We start from the raw sequence: 11,335 nt of genomic DNA on the forward strand, positions 1-11,335 counted from the left end.
TGTTGTTTGTTTACTTGGTTTCACAACTATTTTGAAGAATCCTTTTTTTTTTTTTTTTTTTTTCAAGAGGGAGAGAGAGAGGAAAAAAAATAATTTTCAACATGTACATGTGTCTACTATGATGTACACCTAGCTCATTTAGCTCATTTATGTGTAACAAGACTTTCCCACACATTATAGCAAACAGTTTCTGTTTCTTTAGAGCTGGTCTTTGACCTTAATTATTGTCTAAGTACTAAGTGATTGTTGAATAATTATAAATATGACTTTTGTAAAAGCACTCTTGAGGAGAGCTGTTGAGCTGAAAGTATGTGTTTGATGTACCTCTTGAGAGAGAGCTCTGACTGACTGACAGACTGATGGTTAAATTTTGCTCTCTTAAGAACTAATGTAATAGTTCTTCCTTCTATATGTAGGCATTCTATATCTTCCTATAGTTGGTTGATGGAACATTATTTATACAAAAATGTGTATTACATAAATTAATAAGATTGTCAAGATAAGTCCCTTCAAGTTGTAAGTTTCATAGTTCTCATATCATTTGTTGGATAATGCCTTGAAATTGTCTGTTGAAGTTATGATAAAAAATTTTTGGTATTTATTAGGGTTCAGGTAAAACACTAACCTTTGGGGTTCTAATTCTCACCCACATCCTTGACCACAAGTCCAGTCAAGAAGCAGGTGAAATTACAGAAAATACAACCAAAAATGATACCACAAATGCCACAGAAACTGGTAACGGAACATCCAAGCTCAAGAAATCACTCCTGGTGTCGATAATGACACCAACCAGAGAATTGGTTATGGAAATAAAATCATCTCAAACTGGCTACAAAACACACATCTTTAGAGGTAACATCATGTACTTAAATTGACAATTTGGAAGTCATCTCCACAGTTAGATTCTGTTTTCCCATTGTTAGAAACTCAATTATTACTTTATTTTTATTGGCCCAAGTCAATTTTGTCTCCTGAGCCTTCAATTTTCCTCTTTTCAGTGGCACAGAATGCAAACCTATCTCTTGTTTGGAAAGCATTTTTTAATTTTTTTGGAGAAACATGAATTTGTAGCCACAGTAGGCTTAAGCAATTCAAATAATGATGAGTTAGTGCTGAAAACATTGTTATTCCCTCAAACATAAACTCTATTGTTTTTTGGTACGATATTCTAGACAGAAATATTTATTTTATCTTTGCCCCTTCACCAGCAAAGTACATAAAAACCCTTTTGTTCAGAGAATTACAATCCTCCCATGATGTACCATTTACCCCCTCCCCTCCCCTCCCTTGCCGCCCCTTCTAGTCCTGTGTCAACTTTATCTTTTATCAGAGAAATACCCACCAAACAAAGTACCTCAAAATCATTCGAATCAGTAAACAATTCCTTTTTTTCAAGATAGTTGCTGCGGTTGGAGGAATGACACCTAAAAAACAACAGAGGCTTTTAAACAAGTATCCTGAGGTAATAGTAGCCACCCCGGGAAGACTGTGGGATTTGATTTCCGAGGTAAGTACCTCATGTATCATAAGTTGTACTGATTCACTTTCATTTTGCCTTCACTACACAACCGAACACACTCAAAGGTTGAGGCATGGGCGCGTTGGTCAGCCAGGCCCAAGATAGATTTTAATTGTGACAATGAATTTACAACAAAGTGGATAAGAGATACATCAAGTAACGTCCTACATGCGCCAAAGCCGGACACGTAAACCCCAAAAACCTCTTGTTAGGAAAATAGGGACCGTGTACCCCCGACCAACTGCAGTGGCGCCACCTTTGGGGTTTTAAGGTTGATCTATAAACAATGAAGAGAATGAAGAAAACAAATCATATCAGGCTAATTACACAATAAAAATAAACCTTATGGGAAAGTGCTAGTGGCAAGGCTGACCGTAGAATGCCACAAGTTTCTCAACGATCTCTTCTTACAAACATACTACCCATGAGCCTCCGCGTACTACGCTCGCACCCAGTTCTCTGTTGCGTGTCGGCAAAATATTAATTTATGTCAATACCGATTATCACAAATTACATATTTTGCCTTCACTACACAACCGAACACACTCAAAGGTTGAGGCATGGGCGCGTTGGTCAGCCAGGCCCAAGATAGAAAGCTAAAGGTAGGGCTTGAGCTCAGAGAAACAGAGCCTTGGAAACTTCTAGCCTACTGGAAAGAGAATCCTTAACATAAATGTTCTTTGCTGTGACTGAGGCCCAGCGACCATGGCGCTGAAGATTCCTCTCCGAAATGCCAGAGCTGACAGCTAAAGTAGCTACACCTGACCTAGCTGAATGAGTGCTATACTTAGAGATATATGGTACAATATTCGCGAAAGACTTCTTAAAAGGACTGCCTATAGGAAGAATAACAAATCGGCTTGTTTACAGAGATAAGGCGCTTGTGATCGCCCGAAGCTGAAATGGCCCTAAAAAAAAAATACTCGTCTGAATTTTCAGGAATCTGGGCCTTATGCATATACAGCTTAAGTAAAGAACAGGGACACGTGATAGATGAGGACTCAGCAATAACGACCGACCTGCCCTCCCTCAGTTGATCCATCTTGCTTTTCTCTATGCTGATTGTAATGTAACCCTCGTTAAACTGAACATCTCTGCTACGCATAACGCATAACTCGGAACTTCTAAGAAAACCGGCAAATGCGAGAATGAACATAACTAAATTTCGTAATCGTAAAAGGTCTTCTAGATTAGTCTCTGCGGCAAGGACCTTGAGGTGGTAGGCGTCCAGGGGCTCCTTTCTATTGACTATTGGCTGACTGGCAAGGCGAACAGCTCCTTCCTTTACGGCAATAACGGTAGGATGTAATGTTGGAGAGTCGACGCCTGCAAGAAGATGTACCCACTTGAACGCGTAAAAGGCGCAGTTGATGGAAGCGACGGACTTGGACGACTCAAGGAGGTGTTGCAAGTAGAGGGCACAATCGGTTGGACTGACTGGAAACTCCGAGGTACCCAAGACATCACTAGCAAAGGGTCTCCACTTGTTAAACGCCCTCGAGTAGTTTGCGAATGTCCCAGACGCTCTGGAAGCAAGCACGGTAGATTTGAGATTCTCCATTAGCTGATCCACTCTCGGGGAATTTTGGGCCCCTGAAGACCAAAAAACGGAAGTGAAGATATCTAAGGATAAAAAAGATATCAATGAGACAGGCAGCAATGCACACAATGCTTAATTTACATTTAACTCACTGTCTTCACTCAGGAAGACCACTCTGCCGATCAGGCAATACACTTCTGCGTAAAACGATACAAGAGAAAAAACCATGCTATTCTAGTGGACGTACCCCTCTAGGGCGTCTGCACAATGCCAACAGAAAATACCCCTCTAGGGTACAAAATGAAAATACATATGACAAATCGCCCCTCTAGGGCCTCTCCTAGATGCCTCTCTAAGGCCTAACACGTTTAACTTAGAAAATGATTATCAACAAATAATAAGTACTTCGCGCAAATATAATACGCCTTATCGGTACGTAGTGGAAACAGTAGCGAACTCAAAAAGGGACAAAAATCAATGAGACAGGCAGCAATGCACACAATGCTGAATTACATTCAACTCACTGTCATCACTCAGGAAGACCACTTTGCCGATCAAGCAATACACTTATGCGTAAAACGATACAAGAGAAAAAACCATGCTATTCTAGTGGACGTACCCCTCTAGGGCGTTTGCACAATGCCAACAGAAAATACCCCTCTAGGGTACAAAATGAAAATACATATGACAAATCGCCCCTCTAGGGCCTCTCCTGGATGCCTCTCTAAGGCCTAACACGTTTAACTTAGAAAATGATTATCAACAAATAATAAGTACTTCGGGCAGATATAATACGCCTTATCGGTACATAGTGGAGACAGCAGCGAACTCTAGCCCGAATGGAATCAAACACAAGGAACTAGAAAGCTTTTACGAGATAACTCGGAATCTAATCAGGGAATGATGCTAAAGACAAGACGTAGAGCTAACGAAACGAAAGCCAATGGCTTGCTACCAAAAATAGAGTACTTAGCTTTTCCTCTAATGAACAACTTAGGAGAGTTAGGCAGGATAACCCAGTCATGGATAAATGTACTCTAATGGAAACCATCCGAACACAGGATGGGCCAGAAGTAGGTTGACTTCCAAAGGGGAGCGATCAGAGTTCCTTGAGCACAGCACAGCTCCATATGCTTAATAACTTTACACGTTAAATACACAGGGGGACACAGCCAGCTATTATGGTGAGACCAATCCTGAGAAAACGCATTGACGCCACTCGAACCAGGCTGGTAAAACCTTGAATTAAAGCATTGGACTTTGGCATTGTAGGAACAAGCGAACCTATCGCAGGTATGTGGACCCCATAAGTCGTCAAGAACACTGAAGACCGTATCGTTGATCGTGTAGTCGTCATAATCAATGAAATTGCTTATATCGTCCGCCGCACTATTTAGGTCTCTCGGGATGCATTGCATATCGATGTTAATAGCACTAAGCAAACAACTACGATGGATATCCATTGCAAGCTCTTGTAATGCTGGAGTCTTAGACCCTGAATTAACGATCCGGACAACGTTCTGATTATCCGTAAACCACGTGACTGTTTGGGCTCTCAATGACTCCACGAAGGCTTTCACTGATAAAGACACGGCTAACAACTCTCTGAATGTAGAACTTTGAGCTTTCTCAAAATCTTCCCAGTTTTGATGGAACATCTTCCCCTCGAACTCGATGAAACTGCCGCAAGCTGAGCCAGAAGCATCGGAATAGACAATCTTCGAAGGCTTGTGCCTGACAGGCCAAAGAGGTATGCCGTTAAGACTTGCCGCATTAGAAAACCAGCTCAGCCAGAGCTTCAGACGAAAGACGAGCGTAAGAGTTCCAGGTTTGCGCGGTATTGATGACTGCGAACAAATTTCTAGACATAAGCCTAGAGACATTATCAACGCAGGGGCCAAGAGATATTATTTTTCCGCAAACAGAGGCAAGCTTCCGAACTGGATGACAAGACAAGGGAATGGCCAAAATAGTCGATAAATCTTCTTGTAAACTGGTAATTCGCTTAGCAGTGGCAGAAACTTCAGAAGTGGAAGTATTGAGAACGGCTCCGAGCCAAGTAATAACCTGAGTGGGCTCCCAAACGCATTTAGTTTCAATAGACAAATCCTCACACCTGAATCGGCATTTGTAAAGGAACTGATTAACGTGGCGAAGGTCTAAAATTAGACGCTTTTCGCCTGATTTTTGAACAGATACGGACAAAGGATTGATGATAACAGGAGCTTCAAACACTTCAGTGACGCAACCGTTGATAAAGAGATTGTTAATGGCACTTTCGACAAAAGGTGCCTGCTCCAAAGCCGAACTGATATTTTTAGCTGTGAAGGGCGGAGGAACTTGGAGAAGCGGTAATTTATAGCCATAATCAATAACATCCAGGATAAATTGAGGGGCGTGAATGTCGTTCCAGAATGCGAGGACTCCACGTAGCCGTCCTTTAACGGACGAGTAATCATCGCCGGATTTAACCTCGAAAGAATTTCCATTGACACGAAGAAAAATTAATTCATCGCTATCCTCAAGAACAAGGCCTTATTCCAAATCGACGTCCGAAGTGAGTCATTCGGGATTCTGACCGGTATTAGAAAGAACATCAAACCGCAAATTAGGGCAGAAAACCCTCCAATGCCCGGGTTTGTACAAGCAAAGCACAAACCAGAAGACGAACTCTGGGACGAAAGCTGCGGGTTTACACGCGAAAACAAATTGGGTAGCTGTGAGGCGGAAAAACTGCGGAGTTGTTGAAGTCGATGTAACATTACTTCATTGCCGGGTCGAGCGAGATGTGAAACGCTTCGTGGACCTAGCTGCTCTGGATTCGGCCCTGTATATCTTTTTCTCATCTTCTTCGTCGTCTGCGAGATCATGGTGCTTGTATTCGAGGACCGTCTTCCACCCGTACTGTGATTTATCAGCCAGTAAAATCAATTTTTGACGCTCTTGAAACAGCTCCATACCTTTATCCAAGGCTTGTTTGATCTTCTCGACGTCGTTCCTTTCGAGGGCAATCTGGGCGTCTTCAACAGCATCTTTAATAGCTTTGTTAGCTTTGTACTGCTCCTCGTTGCTCTTTTTGTTGAAGTGAGGAACGGAATCGCATTTCAACCTTTTAATCTCTGACATCTGACGCCTGCTTCGTCCATAACTAGGCAAGGAAAAGTGATGAAGACAAGAAATAAACCTTATGGGAAAGTGCTAGTGGCAAGGCTGACCGTAGAATGCCACAAGTTTCTCAACGATCTCTTCTTACAAACATACTACCCATGAGCCTCCGCGTACTACGCTCGCACCCAGTTCTCTGTTGCGTGTCGGCAAAATATTAATTTATGTCAATACCGATTATCACAAATTACATTTTTTGAGATCTGAAACAGTCGACACACACTTGTACATTTAGGTATGTTTCTCATGAGATCAATTGTCCTGTGTAGTTTTCAGCATGAATTTGGATTTCCAATGTCGTGTAAGTTTTTTCCGTTTGTAAAACGCCGTCAAAAATGATAAGTACAGCTGTAAGCATTTTCTACTCCTCTGTAAACATCAGTGCCGGGCGTTTTTTTTCTTTTTCATATACCCAACGGTGAAATTGGAGTGTAGCCTTTTTCTATCAAATGGATGATTCTTGAGATATCTTCTGGCGGCGTTTAATTTCAGGGTGAAGAGCATGTCTGCCGTTTGGAGAACTTGAGATATCTTGTGATTGACGAGGCAGACAGAATGGTGGAGCAAGGCCACTTTCAAGAATTATCTTCAATATTGGAGCTCATTCATAGAAGGAGGTACACACCACATCTACAGTAGCATATTTGTAATGGACTTCAATTTCCATCGGAGCTTGAATTTCTTTCAGGCTTCTCCTTCTGAAATGATTTTCATGACTGTCAACCTGTAAACTGAGGTAAATGACTCTCTTTTTATCAAAATTTAACTTAAATGTTTCCTGTTCGCAGTGATTATGATGAAGATGAGGGAACTGCAAAGGGAAGACGTCTCGAGCGCACTAACCATGAGGCCACCTTTAAGGTGCCATAGTCTAAATCTCCTTTTTAGTTACATAAAAATTTATACCTTAACGTTAGTATCCAAATAATTCTCCATGCAGCTGTTCCTTATATAATTCTTAAGGTGTTGAGATGGGGATTTCGTCTAACAATCAAGAGCTTCTTTACTTGGGGATCATTTCTCCTATTCTCAAGACCTCAATCAATCAATCAATCAATCAATCAATTTATTTAACGTGGTCAGAACGCTTAGCTAAAAGCTAGTTTACAGGTACGCCACGAAATAAAAAGAGAAAAGGAAATTATAAAGCCTTATGAAGGTATATAAATTTAAATAAATTAAGATTAAGAACTAGCTAATATTAAAATATAAGAATTTAACAATGTAGTCACCAAGTAAAATGTATAAAATGTAATCATTAAAAACAGTAAATATAATCAAGGATAGATCCTCACCGCACCAGAGTCCCGTGAGATCTAATGTTTTTAAGTAATTTTTAAAAGTAGTAAATGTTTGTATCTTTCGAGACTCGTCCGGTAAAGCGTTCCATAATTTCGATGCAGCATATCTCCATGATCTTAACCCGAAGGTTGTTGATTTTACTTTTGGGAGGTCCAGTATTGTGGTGCCCCTAAGGTTATAAGTGGAGCACCTTACTGTTATAAGATCACGTAAGCTTTTTGGACCTGCATCACTGGCTAATATCATAAAGACAGAGGACAATATATTTTTCCTAATCGCTGTTCACGAAGACTTGAGAGACCGATACGCTTACAAAGTTCCTCATAAGGCGAGTACTTATCTCTAAAAACAAAACGGAGCGCACGTTTGTTCACCAACTCTAACTTGTCAGCTGACTTTTTATTACAGAAGTGCCACGTTTCGGAGCAGTAATTAAAGTGTGGTAAAATGAAAGCTTTATAAAGATCCCTTCTAGTCTCAAAAGACAACATTTTCTGCATCCTTTTTAATACGGCGACTTGTTGACTGATTTTTCTACATATTTTAGCAATGTGCTTTTCAAAATTTAATTTATCCTCGATTGTCACGCCAAGAAGTTCCATTGTGTTGGATATGGGAAGTTGTGACTCCTCACACTTAAACACTGGTTCATCAGTTCCCTTGTGTTTTCCCAACACCATAGCCTGGTATTTTGAACTGTTCCTCTTCATACCATTACGCGCAAACCATATATCAGCACTAATAAGATCATTGTTGATTGTTTCTTCAACTTTGGAGAGTTGATTGTCGGCGTAAAAGATTTGAGTGTCATCAGCGTAAGTGGACAGAGTGCACTTCTTGATGACATATGAAAGATCATTCATGAAGATGTTGAATAATAAAGGGCCGAGGATGGATCCCTGTGGTACACCATTGCATATAGGTTGCCAATTGGAAAGCGTATCCCCCAGTCTCACCCTTTGGAATCGATTTGATAAATTATATTTTATCAGGGAGGTTGTTGCTTCATCTGCTCCATATTCTTTTAATTTCAAAACAATCTGTTCATGAGGTAAGGTGTCGAAAGCCTTTGACAAGTCCATGGAGACCAGACCGATCAATCAAAATCGATCAAAAGGGAACCTTCAGTGTTAAAGCAAATACTGCGAAAAAGGCTCTAAATGTATCAACTCAAGATATGTGGTACTTAAAATCATACCTCTAACCTTGTTAATTTTTTTCGGCCTTCAAAACTGGCCTTCACGGCAAGTTCGAACTACCCGCGTTCTCCGTCTTTTTAGGTGCGCAAGGCATTTTGGGTTGATGACGTGTAATGGTTGCTCCGTTCTTTCGTAGTTGGGGTTATCCTGGGGTTTTCCCTAGTAAAATGGCTAATTGCGAAGCGTTCGAGGGCATTAGTCTGGTAAAAAACAAGCAGGATCCCAAGCTTCGCTTTTTTAGCTTGCCAAAATACCCCCATTTACTGACGTGCATGGATTCATGTCATTGGAAGGACATTTCTTCCAAAAGATTTGCGTGTGCGTTCGGAGCATTTCGAGGACCATTGCTTCCATAGATCATACCTAATGCGAGTACGGATAGCTTTGTTAACAGAAGGATGATTGGATACCCATTTGATAACAAGGTTAGAGGTTAATGTTAAGCACCCAATATCTTGTGTTTGATACATTTATAGTCTTTTGAGAAATATTTACTTGGGTGTGACAGTCGTTAGGAGAAGTTGGAGGTTGGTCACTCTTATGGATCACAGGGTTAAGAAATATATGTTATTTGCCGGCTGGGAGGTCCGTATGGTGAAAAACTGTGACCGAGGTCTTGAAAATACTGCCCGAGGCCGTAGGCCGAGGGCAGCATTTTCAAGACCGAGGTCACAGTTTTTCACCATACGGACCGACCCTTAGCCGGTAAATAACATATTTATTGTTTTTAAACTTGACGAAATTCTTTCCGAAAGAACCCGAATGATTTAGGGCTGAAAATACCATAAGATCATCCATAAACTGAACAATTTTTGAGCGAGTAAATGGTAGTTAAAATAGAGGTGATGCAAATTAAAGAGAGATGCCTCAGCGAAACATTTTCATTTCCGTAACGATAAAGGTGATTTAAAAGGCTTCCAAACAAACTTTGAAACATTATTTTTACAAGTATCTGTCACAATCTGATACCTGTCAATTAGAGAGCGCGTAAGAAAAAAAAAAGCATAAGAGCATTTGAAAAACAACGGAACTAGTTTGGCAAGGACTGTCACGACGATGTTTTCTTCAAAATCAGTCAATGATCTAACGGAAAGTATTATTCACTCTCATCGACGATTCATTCATGTACGAAGATTTACCTCTGTTCATTAAGTAAACGGCGAGGAAAGTAATTGTGAGTAAATTCAATCTTTTTAAAGTTGTGAATTTTGAAGTTGTGAGAGTTTGCTCGTTTGTTTGCTGCTATGGCGTGTGTAAATCTGGTCTTTCCTTCACAAAAACTAAATTCGAACGGCACACTCCAACGAGACACAAGGGAATTTAATGCGGCCTTTTCTCAAAAAATTCCTTCAGTTTCTGTTGTGTAATTTACGGTACAAATGTCCAAATTGAACGGAATTGGAAAGACTCACCGGGAGCGTATATTTGTTGTAGAACTTAAATTAAAACTTTGCTCGCTCTTTCTCTACTAACAATTTTCTCGAGAAAATTCAGATGTTAAATTAATGAAAGTTCCATCGTTCAGTTTAACTGTAACCAAATACCTCACGTTTTAACTTTCTGGGTACTTTTTGTGAACGATTAAAATTAGGAGTTTACTCAGCCCGACTACAATTTCACCCTTTACACCCTTAAAAATCAGTTTGCATTTTCTCCACACCATTTTCCATGAATTTTCTATGGAACTAACAAGGAGAATTTGTTTAACAATCAAGAGTTTCTTTAGATGGTCGTTCCCTGTATTCTCGTGACCTTTATGTTTGATTCAGGAGTGATGCTGTCAGAAGAAACTAGATGCCAGTCATTAATAGGCGTTTAAGGGTTAACTTACAGTCTCTCGTGTCGTTCGTTTGTTTGTTTTATTATTTTTTTTTTCATATTTGTTTTCTTGATTTTATTCTTTTTCAAATTTCGCGTTGCAGGAAACGAGCTGGACTCCTTTCCAGTTAATGTGTCATTTATGTCCTCCATTAGGAAAAGAATTTCTCTCGCCAAGCAAATTGACAAAGAAGAACACAAGTAGGTGAAGATGAAAAAACAAAAACAAAAACAGAGAAATATGGCAATTATCTTTTGGGTAGCCCTTGGTTTGTTTTGTTTTTTTGTTTGTTTGTTTTTTCGCTTAAGAAAAAGGCCCAATTTGACAGTCGAACTTGACAGCTCAGCATTTTTTGCACAAAGAATTGTTCACGCGGTTATGGTTACTAGACTACCAGCCTCAACATCAGTCTTAGGTGGTTTGGGCTTGAATGCATTTATTGTCAGAAAACATTTCAACGGAACGGGCGGAACTGGTGTTCTGGAACTTTACTGTCTTGAAGGTTTGATGTCACATTTTATACACTGTCCTGTTCAGTTTATTTTCCTTAAAAAAGTTTTTTACAGACTGGAAGATCTCGGAGATCAGGGAGAAAGGAAAGAGCGACAAGTAAAGCTGAAGCAATTGAAAGGTAATCAACCTTTAGTTAAGGCAGACAATGGTTGTACTGACAGTCCCACCAAGAACAATGGATCTTGCAGGCTGATAATATCTTAGTTCAATCAAAATAGGTTACGTTTGGCTTGTAGTAGTAGGGTGGGGTGAGGATTATTGTTCCCATGGTTCTTATG

At 40.2% G+C, this 11,335-nt stretch overlaps 2 protein-coding genes and 1 pseudogene across 2 annotated transcripts in view; 2 read left to right on the forward strand and 1 right to left on the reverse strand.

Moving 5' to 3' along the window:
- Window positions 1–262: 262 nt before the first annotated feature.
- Window positions 263–11,335, forward strand: part of LOC149045502 (ATP-dependent RNA helicase ddx24-like) — a 12,076-nt gene continuing 1,003 nt past the window's right edge. The window contains exons 1-6 of the mRNA XM_089205910.1: window positions 263–307; window positions 606–800; window positions 1,397–1,507; window positions 6,717–6,841; window positions 7,013–7,085; window positions 10,648–11,175. Of these exons, the coding sequence (XP_089062036.1) occupies window positions 263–307; window positions 606–800; window positions 1,397–1,507; window positions 6,717–6,841; window positions 7,013–7,085; window positions 10,648–10,752 (654 nt within the window). The 3' untranslated portion in view covers window positions 10,753–11,175. The remainder of the gene's footprint in view (window positions 308–605; window positions 801–1,396; window positions 1,508–6,716; window positions 6,842–7,012; window positions 7,086–10,647; window positions 11,176–11,335) is intronic.
- Window positions 1,586–6,411, reverse strand: LOC149045503 (uncharacterized). The gene has a single exon (XM_089208232.1). It carries the CDS (start codon window positions 6,183–6,185, stop codon window positions 5,826–5,828), a length of 360 nt encoding a protein of 119 aa, XP_089064358.1. The 5' UTR covers window positions 6,186–6,411; the 3' UTR covers window positions 1,586–5,825.
- The window catches only part of LOC149045504 (uncharacterized), a 2,163-nt pseudogene continuing 1,750 nt past the window's right edge, over window positions 10,923–11,335 (forward strand).

This window comes from Pocillopora damicornis, chromosome 5 (assembly GCF_964200805.1).
Source record: "Pocillopora damicornis chromosome 5, jaPocDami1.2, whole genome shotgun sequence".
Taxonomy (NCBI): domain Eukaryota; kingdom Metazoa; phylum Cnidaria; class Anthozoa; order Scleractinia; family Pocilloporidae; genus Pocillopora; species Pocillopora damicornis.

Excerpts from the sequence above, each read along its gene's own strand:
- LOC149045503 (XM_089208232.1), bottom strand. The coding sequence starts at position 6,185 with ATGTCAGAGATTAAAAGGTTGAAATGCGATTCCGTTCCTCACTTCAAC.